Source organism: Diorhabda carinulata, chromosome 7 (assembly GCF_026250575.1).
Source record: "Diorhabda carinulata isolate Delta chromosome 7, icDioCari1.1, whole genome shotgun sequence".
NCBI classification, from domain to species: Eukaryota; Metazoa; Arthropoda; class Insecta; order Coleoptera; family Chrysomelidae; genus Diorhabda; species Diorhabda carinulata.
The window spans coordinates 17,703,723-17,720,223 of record NC_079466.1 but is presented as its reverse complement, the minus strand read 5'-3'; the positions used below and the strand labels follow the sequence as shown (position 1 = coordinate 17,720,223).

The 16,501-nt window shown below is 32.9% G+C and overlaps 1 protein-coding gene across 4 annotated transcripts in view; it reads right to left on the bottom strand.

The window, feature by feature from the left end:
- Positions 1–7,634: 7,634 nt before the first annotated feature.
- LOC130896368 (uncharacterized) overlaps positions 7,635–16,501 on the bottom strand; it is a 28,548-nt gene continuing 19,681 nt past the window's right edge. For 3 of the 4 annotated variants that reach the window (XM_057804396.1, XM_057804398.1, XM_057804395.1), the window contains 3 exons: positions 16,076–16,229; positions 15,320–15,573; positions 7,635–7,934 (listed from right to left, as the gene is read on the bottom strand). In XM_057804396.1, the coding sequence (XP_057660379.1) occupies positions 7,848–7,934; positions 15,320–15,573; positions 16,076–16,229 (495 nt within the window). In that variant the 3' untranslated portion in view covers positions 7,635–7,847. Of the gene's footprint in view, positions 7,935–15,217; positions 15,574–16,075; positions 16,230–16,501 lie in introns of all 4 variants that reach the window. The other variant, XM_057804397.1, reaches the window with a different exon arrangement.

Genomic DNA, 16,501 nt, shown 5'->3' with positions numbered 1-16,501 from the left:
ACAGGTCAACGAAGTATACTAGGACAACATTTTAAGAAGATGGAGAGATGCGCCAGTGTGTTACAGATATTGAAAAAGTAGTAGACAGAGTAAAAGAAATGACAATGTAATAATACAGAAGATTTGATATTAGTGGCAGAAAATAAGAAAACTTGAACTTTAAAATATAAAATAACAGTGTACAGATAATGGATATGAAACGGAAACAATACGATAAAGTATGATATTTCAATTAATCAATATTTCCGTCATACGTCATTTTGATTATTGAATTTTGAATCCCATGAATTTCAAGTCTTTACAAGAATTAACACAATTTAAAGCCACCACAAATCTTAATCAATTATTTCAATTAATCAATATTTCTATCACACGTCAAATGAATTTTAATTTTTGAATCCCATGAATTTTCACCATTCGGATAACCTCTCACAAAAGTGATAGTAAATTATATCCTGATAGGTATTCATTAGCAACACATGTATATTATGAAGGATATAATATGAATTATGAATCTGCCGAAGTTTTGACAACTGAGAAAAACAAAAAGAAAACGTCTATTTTTAGAAACAACATATATTGTATATATGATATATGTAATCTATGCCTATTTTTTACATTTTTAAAAAACAAATTCTATAAAAGAAGCTCAACGCCATCGACAACCAATTGATCTTATCTATAAAATTCAACTTCACTCTTTACGACCTAGCCTATAACATTTAATGTCACTCATAACCGAACCAAAATATTCAGCTCCAACCATAAGGACTCTCTTAACGACTTCGCCTATTGAAATTTAATGTCACTCATAATCTAACCAATGAAAATTAACAACGATTTCTGTTACAAGTATAATCAATAACCTTGATGTTTATATCAAGCGTCAATTTGAAATTTTTGAAATCTATGAATTTAAAATTTTGTAAAAGAATTAACGAAATTCTAAACTAATTATTGTAAGTAATTTTTATCATTGTCATACTTTTGTACATATTCTTATATGTACATAATCTATACAGCTCAATTTTGAAGACGCACGTTGTTTAATATTTGTTTGGCAGCCATCAACGTGAACGTTTCTAGGGAAAAACATGGAAAAAATTGGTTATCGTTATGTGATACCATACTTTTATCTGAATGAACTTAGCTCAACCGATATAAAAGCTGAACTGGTTTCTACTCTGGGTTAGACTGCTCTTTGGTTATCAGTAGTAAAGTACTGAGAAGCAGTGATTAAACGCGACCGTACGACATGGCGTCGGTTCTTTGGAATGCGCATGGGATAATTTTCGTTGATTATCTTGAAATAGGAAAAACTATCAACGGCAATTTTTGAGTGAAGAAATAAAGCAAAAACGGCTGCATTTGGTTGAGAAGAAAGTGTTGTTTCATCAAGTCTATGCACCAGCTCACACATCCGTTATTATAATGGCCAAAATTAACGAATTGAAGTTTGAATTGTTACCTCAAGCACCCTATTCGCCAGATTTAGCCCCTTCGAATTATTTTTTGTTTCCAGTTTGAAAAAATAACTCTATTGTCAAAGATTTTCCATCAATGGGAAGGTGAGGTTGGCAGTTAATGGCTATTTTCAGTAGCGCGACGATTCTTATTATAAAAAGGGTATCGAACTCATTGAACATCTCTGGGAAAAGTTTATGGAGCTAAAAAGATATAATGTTAATAATAAATAAATTTTTTTTTCAAAATTTTTCTGTTTTTTCTTGTTGCGCCAGGTACTTCTGGGACAATCCTAGCAACAACCTAGAATTGCTTGTGATTATTTATTCAGAGATTAAATGTGACCTGAAGTTTTGGTTTCATGCCACCGTTAACAATAATGAATTATGTATTAACTATACTTTCATCACACCTCAATGACATAATGTTTATTGTCGGTGGGTTTCCAATTATTGTATTGAATGTTCAATTCACTATTTCTGTTACTGTATGATATCCCTCGTTATCGGTCTTGCATTTGTATGGTTTATTGGTTTCTTCCTTCTGTCCGGACTAATTGTCTACATATACATCCAATATTTTTCATCAAATAGTCTTTATTTTGTATAATACGTTGCCTTAGTTTGCTATATCTATAACATTAATAAAAACCAATTAATTGCATTTCAAATTGTTGGTGTATATTAAACTTTAATAAATCAACGACCGATTCATTAATGAACTGAAACCATCCTTATTTCTTAATATTGCTTAGTAATTTACGATTTTTAATTAATTTGTGCACTACTAATGATATCTTCATTTTATTGAAATCATCACTCTATTCAGTCAAACAGTTGTACTTAAGGAAAATTATTAAATTAAAAATAAGTTGAAGCTATTACGTATTTTGAGTCTCACTAAAATGTCCATACATATAACTCAGCATATGACTTCGAATAAAACGACCTTGCGATATACCTGTTTCGGTTATTCTCAACTATTGTACCCAGTTCTTCGCCTACGCCAACATTTAATCGCCTTGGAGGAATTGGCACTTATATGGGTACCTACGCCGACTTAACTTACTGTGGTGCCAAATCTTAAAGTATACAAACAAATTTACGGATTTTTAACTATTTACAATGTAACACCAACATGTTCACATATTTAAAATGGATTGTGAAATTCATCAGAGTTACAAGAAAATTATACATATACGGAGTTTGCGTATTGTATACGAAAATGTGAAATATATATTGAAACAGACTATACTTTGTACGAAGTTAGTTGAAGAAAGCTCCATGTATGAGGAGTATATTTTTAGATTTCCTATTAAATGTTTACAGTATAATCAACATTATCGAAAAGAATGAGAACATTTTTGTCTGAACTTATTTCCAGCTAATAAGTCAATCCATTATTCACTTTTCTGATTATAAAATCGCCTGCAACACATGCTTGAGGGATTTCGGCACATAAATAATTTTTTGTATTATGTGTATAAACGTGTGTTCAAATATTTTTCAATTAAAATCATTGAGTTGTTATAATATTGGATTGTCCAACCATAATCATGGTATATTTGAGAAATTTTGATTAAATTCAAGGTTTAGATAAAGAACAAAAACACAACGACGTGGAAATTTGAAAATATGAATTTACAAATATAAAATAAAAAATTGCTCAAGAATATTTTTGATAGCCTTATCATAGGGTTTTTTATTGTTCATTTTAAATTATGGAATGGAATGACGAGGTCTTCTTCATCCAAAATTAAATCTTTCATTAATTCGCTAGCCCTGTACAGCTGCCGTCCTCTCCTAAAGCTCGGGCGAATCCAAAATCTTCTTTGACGTCTTTTTGGGGGCTGATTTAAAGCGAGTATCACCACAGCCATGGCTGACATAGCGACGTCATAGTCGGTAATCATTTTGAAAACACACTTTAAGGACACTTTAAAAAAACTTCTAAAAAGTACTCTTCAACGAAGTCACCAGTCTTAGTGTTGAAATGTAGGTAGAAATAACCCAGTCGGCTTCGTTTTCGGTGTGGACGTCGTACGGGTCCGAATGTGGCACGTGCCCGGCTTCGCCCACCCGGGTCAACCCGCCCGGCCTACCGCGGCATAGTGTAGACCCTGCTTAATAAGCGATCAGTCAACAGAAAAAAAACGCGATTTCCAACATCAGACTATATCACCAGACTTCGTATCTGTCGATGTTATTACAAATTCCGTTTATATCAATTTTCCATTCGGAAAACTTTGGATAATATTTCGGAAAGTTCCCTGAGTATGTACTTGCTTCTGCATGTTCCTATTATCCCACACTTGGTAAAGAATGGATACAAACTAAACTGTCTGTTAGTATTAAAATGAATTTTATTCAGTTTAACATGAGACGTTAACAAATATAATAAAAAATTGAGTTTCCATATTAGGACTAGTTTTCAATGACCTACTTAATTCAACTGAATTCTCCGCATGACAATTTTGATGTTTTCGTGAAATATATCCTTTTATTGCGATACTTAACCATAGAACAACACATATATATGGTAAGAAAATGCGGATTCAAAGTTCAAATGAATTGAAAGAGGACGGTTATATGATTTAAACGCAGGACATAGGCGTCTCCAATATTTTGTGAAATGTCCTTGGGTGAAATATTATATGAAGATGAATTACTAGATAATAATAAGGTTTGACTTAAAATTATCGATCTTACCTTTATATATTCGCGTCAAAACTTACAGTTGTCGATTGGACTTGCTTTGGTTAACAGTATCTTCTGTTCGCCAGAAAAATTTCGATCTTGATAAAATATCTAAACAAATATATATTAAGCTTTGCTTCAATCGTGTAAGAACAGCTGGATTATTACTATTGGTGAGTTCACGACTATGATTCAATAAACAGAGCAATAAACTTCCCAGTAGAAGCAGTGTATTATATTATTATAAGGCGACCGCATCTTTTGCACCGATAGAGAAAAGAAAGCGCTTACAGTAATAAAAGCGGTGGAATTAAGTCGAAAAGCGAAGTCGTTCCGCCGCCATCATCAAAGCAAGAAGACAACCAAGAAATATTATTGTAAGTGAAAATATTTCCTTACTGGATTCCGCGCAGGTCCAACGGATGGGTAGAAGACCGGTAGCAGTCTTAATATTTGGAAGAGAAACGGCAGCTCTCGAAGAACCAGCAGCCTGTCACCAACGCAGTCTACAGCGAAGAAAAGGCCAAGAGTAAGTGTCCGAAATTTTACTAAGTCTGTAAAAGGGTTTCTGCGTAGTCCGTCCGAACTAAAGTGGAAAACACCTAGGTAAGCCAATATAACTCACTGAAATGTCAGAAGTAGGTCAGTAATAGTGTATGCAACAACCACCAAATACCTCACCCGAGAGCTCAGGTTTAAATCCGAGGAGAGTTTGTTTTTAGCATATTTATGGGATTGCTGTTATCAACCGCCGAGCTTTAGGTTTCGTGGGTTAACGAAACTGCCACTGAGGGCGCTGAGTATTCACATCTCAGTGGTGGTCGCGATAGGGCCTTTAGGAAAACTGCTGCTGGAGGCGCTGAGTATTCCAGTAGGAGTCGCGGAACTGCCATTGAGGGAGCTGAGTATTCACATCTCAGTGTTGCTTGTTGCATTCACTCGCTTTCGCTTTGTCGTATCGCTTAGTAACCGTTTGTGCTTCACTTGGCTGTTAATAGGTAATAAGCGTAAGGGTTACGCTTCTATTATCGTTGCTTTTTTCACCTTTGTTTTTTTTTCATGTATATTTTTTCTTTTAGTTTTAAATAAAGGTAATTATGTTTAACCATTGTTTCGCTTTTTTATACGATTCCGTACCTCAAAACCTTTGTAAGTAACACTAGCAGCAAATAATCAGGTATACAATTCAGGAGGGCAAATAAAATCTGTTCAACTAGCTTTAGCGATACCTTTTTAGCGTCAAACCGTCACGTAGCGACGAAATTTGGCGCCCGAGCAGGGAGCGTTTTTATAGTATATAGAATCCGTTGAATACGAAAATTTTGAGAAAAACCGTGTAGAAATCGTTGAAAGTACCACTTACCGCTACTCCGCCCACCACAGAAAACCGAATCCCAGCTGTAATGCCTCATCCTCTTTTGCAAACCTGCCAAACAACCGCCCCTGTGAAACTCCCGACGTTCCACATTCTCCTAACTATCCCCGGAATACATTACCGTCCGTTACTTCACCTAACAACCGTTTACGATGTCTTCCTTCCTAAAGACCGTTGCCCCTATCTTACCGTCATCGTTCCTTAAGGCACCACACATGCCTTGGTCGACACCGGAGCCGTGATGTCTTATGTCAGAGACAGAATAGTAAGGCTGTGGGATACGTTAGGTGTACCGAAAGTTCCCAACCCGACAAGTTCCGCCCGCATGGCCACTGGAGAACTGATACTGTCCCCGAGATATATAACGTACAAATACAAATGGAAGAAGACCGATTCCAGGAAAGTTTTGGACATATTTGTGGACTTTCCTCCGATATGATAATTGGAAAGGATATATATACTTCGAAGAAGGCAATTTAATCTGGATCTAGGAAGTCGACAAATCTCGGTGAACCGCCTTCCCGTAATAAACAAAACTCAGTGCTTTCCCATAGGGTTGGTTCACTGATACCGTTTGGAAAAGTTTATGCAGGAGTAATTACCGTTACTTGAGAATATTCAAGGAGTAACTCCGTTAATCAGCACAGGATCCGTCTTACAAATTCTGAACCGAAAAAGCAACGTTACCGATCTCATAACCCACGAATATAGCAGATAATAAATGAGGAAGTAGACAAGATGTTGGTGGAAGGCATTATTTTATCACAATATTTGAATAATAAAGCTCTCCACCCCGAGTTATTACGATGTTTATGTTTAAAAATATTGCATTTCACCTTCAAATTTGACTAATAGTAGAGGCGATTTTGAGATTAAACCTAGAATTAAATTGGGCGGTTTCGATTTTCTAGATTCTGAGAGATTTTGGGATACTGAATAAGTCTCCACAACTCGAAAACTACGAGGAATTCGAAAAAAATTGCTGAAACAAGAAATTGCTGAAACAAGATTGGTCTTCAATCATTTTTTCCTAACCTTACAATTTTTATCGTAAAATGGGTTCATGTACTCAAAAACATTTTCAATTGCGGATAACTATGAGGATTCGGACACAAACTGCCGGGACAAAAAATGTGGTGTAGAACGTTCTATACAAAAAAGGTTTCAGTTTTTCCTTAACCTCAAAATTTCCATTTTAAATGAGTTAAATCGTTCAAAAATATTGTGAATCACGAATAACTCGAAAACTACGTAGAATTAGAAGAAAAAGTGCCGGAGCCAAAAGTGTAGAGCACAAAATAAGTACCCACATTTTTGTGAAAGAGAAACTATTAAGAAGTCTGTGAATATTGAAATAATAATCAACCGAGAACGAAAATATTATTCATGATTGGGTTTTCTAAAAGTTAGTTCATTTAAAACCAAGTAGTCAATGTGTGTTATATACATGAAAATATTGATAATATCACGAAGGACAAATCTTTCGTTGGATTTACTTGTTTATACAGCGAGTGATGAAATATATTCATTGAAACAAGATTTTCGAAAATTGTGCTAGCTTACCCGAGTACAAAATAGAGATCTTAACCATCATGATGAATTTTGATTTTTGAAAACGAGGTAGTTATCCAAAAGTTAGAACAGTTTCCATATGCGCCTGGAATGTAAATTGGCTTGAATTCGCACTGGCGGGAATACGCGAGCGGATGCTCCGGCTTTCGTCGTTGAGGAAGATGTACTCAGAACTAGTGGCTCCAACGGAAAAATGACTTAACATCTATTTTGTAGAAAATTTTATTCTGTAAATTTTCTGTTCGTGCAGTTTTTTACAAGTTCCTCTTAGTTTTCGAGTTATTCGAATTTCAAAATTTTCTTGAGCTACAAGTTCCAAAATTTCGAAAACCCGTGCCCGTAATTTTGTTAAGAGTTAATAAGCTAGGCTTATGCAGTAACCGAAAACATCTGAGAATCTAGAAAATCAGAAGCGCCTAATTCAATTTCGGGTTCAATCCTATTTTGCCTGTACTATAATCAATCCTTATGAAACATGGAAGATTAATTTCTATGAAATAGAGGAGGACATTAACACAGGTTCTATATAAGTTGTTTAAAATAATTTTATTAGCATTTATTCGTCAAATTTCATTAAATTTTCCCATCACATAAATCACAATTGTTCTTAAAAATTGAGGAATATTGATCAGAATTTGCTATGAGGTAGGTTACATCTATATACATCAAATTTCAAGTCCTATATTATAGGTATTTATGATTTTGAGAATCGTCAACATCTGTGTACCTTATTGTAGTATCTAAATATTCAAATCACATGATTTAGCTTTTCCTATTGGTCTTGCCATCATAGATTTGGATCGTGGTATACTAGTTAAGCTATGTGCCTAAAAAATAAAAACCCTTATCAATAAAGCCTTCACTTTTCTCAGCAAATTTTGTAATGAACTACAATTCGATAAATCAACGCACAGGTAGATTTATTTTATAAAGAATTATCGTTCAACTATTTATTGTAATAAGATGCTACGTAAAACATGTCTTATGTTTTCGGTCAAATATTTCTCCTGTTTTATAATTATTCTGGCTCTGGCACGTCAGACAGTGTAATTGTGAGTGTTGGTGTAGTGGTGGTGTAAACAGTGTGTTCAGAATGTATATCGCCAAGGATTCCAGAAATTCCAACTTACTAGACTAAGTTGTTTATGAGCTACGATCGACTTCACCAGGATATATTTTACTGGCTTTAGTAAGAAAAGTACATACAGTCTATTAGGGCGACGTTACCATTTATAGCCCAAGAGTCCACACAGGCAACGAATCATGGGTAGCTTACGTTATTCCGGAAACGAATGTCAGCAATCATTATCCCCTGGCAAAGTGAAATTGAAAGAAATAGTTTCTACTCCGATAATCATGTTTACTGTATTTTGAGACAGGAAGGGTGTACTCCAAACTCCAAAACAAAACTCCAAGACAAAGCTCCAACGCGCCATCCAAAATAAGACATGCCGCTTAGTGTGGTTGTCTCCTTGCTCAGTGGTAGTGCGCCTGGAAAATCAACACAAAGCCTTATCACATATTTTTACTGAGAAGAATTGGACCACACCTTAGAGTATTGAGCGACTACTACTTGTTTTTGCCCTTGAAGACGGGGGTAGAGACATAATGATAATGTCAAAATTGAGACGACCTTAATGAAATGATTATTCAATAAAACGAATACCTCCTTTGATTAAAGATTACAAAAGCTAATATGTACATGATACCATAATAATAAAAATTATTTAGAAAAGGGAAACATGGTGTTTTAAATGAATAAATTATTATTGGTGAATATTTACCCGTTTTTTCTATTTTAGATCAGAACTTATTTTAAAAACATGCCACGTACATGGACTGCCTTTGTAGGTGCAATGTAGTGAAGTAGACAAACATGAGAGAAATATTTTTCCATTTATAGTTATATTAAGCATGCAATTAAGTAATAGCAGAGACATCAAGTATGTTCAACAATGCATCTATTCATATCTTGTTTCGTTAAAAGCTGAGAACTCGGTTTTCAATAAATATTTCAACCATTAGATGAAACAGGATCGTGCTACTGACTTGAGTAGTCAATCCACGATTTTCAAAAGTGACCATATTTCTACATGGGAAACATAAAATCCCTAACAATCAACTCAAACATGACACTTGTTTTACAACTATTAAAATAAAAACTGAATATTCAATGAATGAGTTACTGAAAAACGAACAGAAAATTAAAAGGCACAAACTAATTTTTCTAGGTATTACTTATAGTAAAGCAAACAATTTATTGAAAATAATGTTGCTGTATCCTTTTGCAAATATATGCGAAGGTTATAACATACATTGGTATCCTATCGAAATACCAGACAGTTATATTTCAAAGATCAAAATAATTGGGAGCTGGGATGAAGTGCAGTTGAGTTAAAAAAATAGTCAAGATTACCAAAATATTTTGGGCGAAAAAATGTATTTGGAACGATGTTTAGCATGATAGCAAAAGACTTTAAATTATGATAACTCCATTAGTCAGTATTATCGGAGTACTTAAGCATTACTCCTTGCTAAATCTAATCTTTGACCCTCTCTTAGCCATATTTGGAAGATTCTATCACTAGTTTACATCCAGTGAGCGAACTATGTATATACATTGGCAGAATTCATCTATTTGGGGCGAGGTAAAAGTAACAGATAATGTATTATGGCAAGGGATGATAGTATAATGTACTGCGATTTCACGCAGAATAGCTCCAACGATCGCTATTTTCAACTTCGCCAGTCTACTTGATAAATGGAATAATGCCTTATGGGCTAAAGTTCTGTTTAAAGATTAGATACAATTCAAAGTAGTTGATAAAAGAGAGGGCTATATCGTCAAAGAGAAGAATAGAGCGAGCAAATCAACTTCACTCTCACTCTCTTTTTTCGTGATTAACTAATGTTCTGGACAGGGGTTTATTTGGCTGCACGCACAGATTTAATGGTGAACGCTGATGCTTTGGAAGTATAAGAAGATATTTTGCATCAACAAGTCGTGCCATTCATTCCTTTAATCGGAAAAGCCTTCTTGCTCATGCATGATATTGCTCGCCATCACATGTCTCTTTGTGTAAATGACGTGGGAACAAATGCAATGAATGCCTATTCCTTAGTCTATAATGAAATTGAGGATATCTGAGGTATAATAAGTAGAAGGCTAAGGAACAGAGTCCCTGCAGTGATAAACCGAAAGTCTTTCATAAATCATCAGAATTTACGTACTTCAATACTTCAGATTCAGTGTATTCATGTTTCAATTTGTACAGAATGTACTTATGTTACTAAAACAAATTGTTTCGCGTTGTATTGGTTACTTTCCATATCTATGTTTTCACAAAACTTCGGTGTTAGGTCATATTAGTCGTCCAAGAGTTGATTTTAGCATCATGTGTTGACCCGTGTTATCAAATGTTAAAAAATTTAAAAATCACCCGAACCTACAGAAATAGTAATATTGGAGGGATTCAAGAAAACGTTAGATTATTAACAACTACCCAGGGTTTCAAATTTTAGTATCTACTACAAATTTAACTCATCATAGATTTGCTTTTATTGATCCAGTCGCCAAAACTACCATGAACACAAACAAGATCAGTATCCTTGGATAGGTATTTTCAATACATTTGGAAATAGGGGTGAGTTGCCGTTGATAATTATGTGAAAACATGACCTTATCTCGTCATTTTTGATTATTACGTTCTCTGTCATCATTAATAGGGAGCTTTGTAATCTCCATATTCGAAAATTTATTCTTTCATGTTCCGATAGTTCCAAGGATAAAAAACCAGTGAAAAACAAAAATTATTTACTTCATTGAGATATTGTCAGCTCCCATAATTGTGCTGATGTATAAGTTGCGGACACTATTTCATGCATGATGGTGGGATAACGTAATAAAATGGAAAAATGGTCATTTGGAATATGCGCTAATATTATGACGTTTATAGAAAAAATAATATTATTATTTTATTAATAATATATGTGTAACTTTTTTATTCGAATAAAAAGTGTCTTGTAATTTCTGCTAACTTCATAACTTATATATCAATTAAAATTTAGCATTTGACAGAGAATTATTTCCAAATTGGTTTTTGGTCCATTTTAATATACATATAATGTGGTATGTATCTTCAAACGGCAACATGGAAGAGAAAGAAGTTCATTCAGTTATGAAAATTGAAAAATTCTTGGAACAGAAATGAAAAATCACAAAAAAATTGAGGTCACACCCTTCTAAAATCACCTCCAAAATATTTCATATTTATTCGGTGCATTTGATATAGGCAAACGTAAAATCAGAATAAAAAAATGTAATACAACCCATTTAAAGAAAAATAATGATTCTATATCAGACGATTCGTGATGTTTATTTATAAACAACCTTTGGAATTAAAAGATTTAGATTTTTATTTAGCGCTGTTTTAATGAGTGGGATTAATTAGAATTTTCTATCTGTGCAAAGAATTCATTTTCGTAAATAATGCTTCTTTAGAATTTACGTTTTTCAAAAAAATCGAAACGGATTCAATTGGGGTACAATAAGGGCTCAGCTTACGTTTGATAACCTATTTAAAAAGAATGCACGAATAAGTAGGATATCTTTCTGTAGTATTTTTTTATTAAGTAATTACTTGTATCGTAATAAATACTAAATGAGAATGTTGCCATTAAACCGGTACTATACAATGCGTCCAACGTTTGCACCAACATTCACTTTCTAACGTTGGCTGAAGATTGGACGAAGGCTGGAATTTAACCTAAAGAAATGAAAATGTGACAAAAAAGTGATGAACATCATACGACAGATATAAATTGTTTTAAATTAAACTGGATGATACCGGTAACTTTTTTTTTATACAAAACACGTAACAATAACGAGCAAGAGGAATAGAAGTGTGTGTAGTTGTACAAGCTTTGGTTCCAACTTCGTTCCAATGTTGGGTAGGTCAAAAAAGCCGACTTTTTTGACCAACGTACGTTCCAATGCCAACGTTGGAAGCAGAACATTCGTCGAATGACATGTGCACTTCGACCATACGATGCTACCAGCGTCCAACATTGGTACCGGCTTTAAATAGAGTGTGCAGATTTAATTAACTTATTTTTTTCATTACAAGTTTTTTTATTAACAATCAGAATATTTTTTACATTCTATGGGTTAATTTGCTAGCATCTATAAGGCTTATATCCAACTTTTTTTAGTCTTTTCGCGTTGCGTGGCGTTTACAACTCCTCTAGTAGTTTATTTGGGTGGGTTTCTATGGTTTTGTAGTATTTGATGATCCTCTTTTGGATAACTTCTTGTAGAGTGGGCACTCCCAGGTCCACGTGAATGGTAGGATTTGTTATATACCATGGAGCATATACTAGTTGACGGAGTATTTTAGATTGGGATCTCTGAATAATATTTGTATTATATTTGGAAGCGCAACCCAACAGCTCTATTCCATATGTCCATATAGGCTTGATGACAGATTTGTAAATAAGGATTTTGTTTTCAAGTGAGACTCTGGATCAACCATAGTTATTTTCTTTTTTTTTTGATGTGTTACTTCCAGTTAAGTTTTTTGTTTAGGTGGATTCCAAAGTATTTGGCACTATCTGTTTGTAGTATTTCCGTATTGTTTAACTTAACTGGCGGACATGGACCATTACGTAGCGTGAATGTTACAATTTTTGATTTGGTCTCCTCCATTTTTATAGCCAGCGTTTGATCTTTTTATTACATTGTAATTATAATAGAGGAATATGTGGAAATTAAAATTTAATTGAGCGATCTAGTTAAATATTCTAATGTTTCTAATAATATAAACTACGCCATTTTCATTTGTGAAAAAAAAATGTAAATATTTTATCAATTTCAAAGAAATGTCTTTGAATAAGAAATAATGTAAGAGTTGGTCAATAAGTTAATAATTGATAATTTGTTTCAATGTTCAAAGTTTAAAATAAGAAATAATTTAATTATTTAATTCACAGATTTAAAAATAATAATAAACATATTTATCTTTCTAATTATTATTCTGAATGTAATTATACTTGCACACATAAAATTTTCAATATACAGTGTGTCTAATTAAGTTTAAACTATATGGAAAACTTTATTAGTGTTTTTATGAAAAAGAGATATTCGTGATAAAAAGTTCTGCATGGTCCAGAAGTTGAAATGCAGCCATCAAATATCAAGTTTTTGAAGCGATATACGAGGTTTGGCAAAAAATTTGAATTTTGTACAAGAGAAAGTATCTTTATTTTTTACAATTCAGAAAAATGTTATGTAGTAAAGTTGTTTTGAATTAAAAGCTATATTCAAATATGCAATTACAGATATTTATTATGAAAATTCAGGTTTTGTTATTATTTACTAATCATTCCGTATTAATTATGCTGGCGGGATAAAATTTAACGCAATCTAGAATGCCCTGTCATGAAGTATGTGACAGTGAATGTCAGTGTGAGTTGTTGACAATAAAAATGGCAAATTTTCCAAATCGTGAAGAAAAAATAGAACTTCTGTTAATTGTTGGACACAATCTAATCTGCAATACCAACGACTTCAGTAACTGAAGGTACAGTGACGAATATTTTGAAAGTTAATGAATATCATGCATACAAACCGCAATTTGTATACACGTTACTATCAAGGAATTACGATATTTGTTTTGAATTTTGCGCTCTGATCCAAGGAGAGTTAGATGAAGACCTGTTTTTCAAGAGAAGTATAATATTCTCTTCAAGCCGAACCGTCTCATCACAAAATTGTCGTTAACAGTAATCTAAACTTTATAATAAGAACTCCAAAAATAAATTAGCTGGACCTTTTTTTTCGACATTCCTTAAATGCCGCACAATACTTACAATTATTAGAAAATCAAGTAAGTGATTTTTTACACGTCCTTCCGTTACAAGTAAGTATGACAATTTGGTTCCAACAAGACGGTGCTTGCAAGACTCCTTGAAAATATGTTTAATGGAAAGGTGATTCACAGGTATTTAGATATTGTTTGGCCTCCTAGGAGTGTAATTTGACTCCCCTTGACTTTTTTTATGGGGTTACTTGAAACAGCAGGTTTATCAGTGAGGATCATTTAATGATGTGGACCATTTGGAGAGTATTATTTCTGAAGAATGCCAAAAAATTACTCCAAATATGATATGGAGAGTAATACAAGAGTTTGACAAAAGAAAAATTAAATGTGTACAAAGAGTAGGTGGATATGTGGAAGCTGTAGAACATTGAATTAAAATATAATTATGTTTGTTACTGTTTAATAAATATTCTTTGTATGTGAATGTAAGTATGTACGTATGTAAATTACAAGGTTGTTCAAAAACAGTAATACATAGGTTATCATATTTTTAACAGGTAAGAGAGATAAATTGTATCCAGCCAGAATAATTAATACGAAATTATTAGTACATAATCACAAAGCCCGAATTTCCATAATAAAAGGCTGTAATTACATATTTGAATATAACTTTTAATTCAAAACAACTTTACTTCATAACATTTTTCGTAATTGTGAAAAATAAAGATACTTGATTCTTGCACAAAATTCAAATTTTTTAACAAACCTCGTATACTGCTTTAAAAAATTGATATCTGATGGTTGCATTTCAACTTTTGGACCATGCAGAGCTTTTTATCAAAAATAATTTTTTTTCATAAAACCACTAATAGAAAAGTTTCCCATATGGTTCCAACTTAAGTAGATACACCGTATGTGGTTTGGCTAATATTTGTCTTTGGATACCAGAAGATGAAAGAAAGTGATTATTCACTGACCGACTGACACTGACATTCATTCAATTAATAGAAAATGAGAAATAAAAAGTAATTCGATAAATTGGGTATTTAACTGTATGGAATCGTTTATATTTACCTGTTATGTTTCACATGGTAGCGCAATTATATAACATCAGTAACAGAAATTCGCATATATTTGAAAAATAATACAGCATATGACAATTTAGTGAAAACCGTATATTCATATTGTTTAGAAGTTACAAGCAGTAGTAAAATATGACGGGACAGTTCGTTTTTATTCCATGCAAGTCTATAATATAATAAAACAAAAACTAGTGAAGTGAAAAATATTACCCATTATAAATTTAGATGTAGTAGAAAAAATAGCCATTACACCTTCACGCATACTGTATATGTATTCACGTACTTTCCTTTATTAAAGTAATATATAGTTACCTCCAAATTTCTTGGAGTACGATACTCGCTTGCCATTTTTTTCATGACACCATGTTTGTAAACATTAAATTTTTTGGAATTTCTGCCTTTCGACGAACTTAATAATACTGTATCTATATCAATTTGTTTTCCTCTTCTATATTCCCAAAACATCTTTTTGAAGGTTACTCGAAACTTCTTGCTTAATAAGCAATAAATTAGGAAATTGCAAGGTGCATTCATCATCACCATGAAGTTACAGAAATTTCCTAAAACTGATTTTTGAAATAGTTATCAAATGTCAGATTTATTTTTTTTTTGAGAATAATTAAAATCCTAATATTCCAGATATGTCTATTTGTTATCCGAAAATACTGATTCAGAACTCAATTTCACACAAATAACCTTTTGTTACAGGAAAGGCCCATCACGATTTTATATGGCAATCACCTTTTGTTTATGGTCTCATGAATTTAGGAGGGCCCTCTGTATATCCACCCAACAAATTATGAGTGGATTATTTGGTAGAGTAATTTCCAATACATATACGAGACCTCCTTTCAAAGTTGGAGGCATATTAATTTTTCGAAATAAGAACAATTTTTCCCAATACGACACTTTATAAGAATGTTTGCCACAAATTGTACTAGGGTTGTTACTTAAGTAAGAGCTATGAAACCTCGATATAATTTTAAAAATACTTATATATGGTAGCCTTATTTGTAACTTGATAATATAATATGAAAATAATTCTATATAATGTTGAATAATACTCACTTAAACGTATATTTCTCTCTCTTTCATTCACTGGCTCATTGAAGTGATAATAAATCAAATGAACAGCTGTTGGAATTGTACATATTAGGACGGTAAAAACAATGCCTATCAACATTATGGTTATTCTCTTCTCCTGTGTCGATGTAACATTATCCTAAAATACGAAAAAATAAAGTTCAAACATTAAAACATTAATTATGAATCGAATATCCTCTGAAGATATGAATAAAATAGATTAATTTAATATTGCTTAGTGTAAGATATAGAATATGGTACAATATTCCAGCCTATAGGCTGAATATGATTTATGCTGTCTATCGAGTCATTATTTCAACTGCCACCAAGAAGACTCCACAACTGGTAGCCCCAATAACATTTAGATGATCTACTCGAAAGAAACGAAATCAATTTTATATCATTCAACTA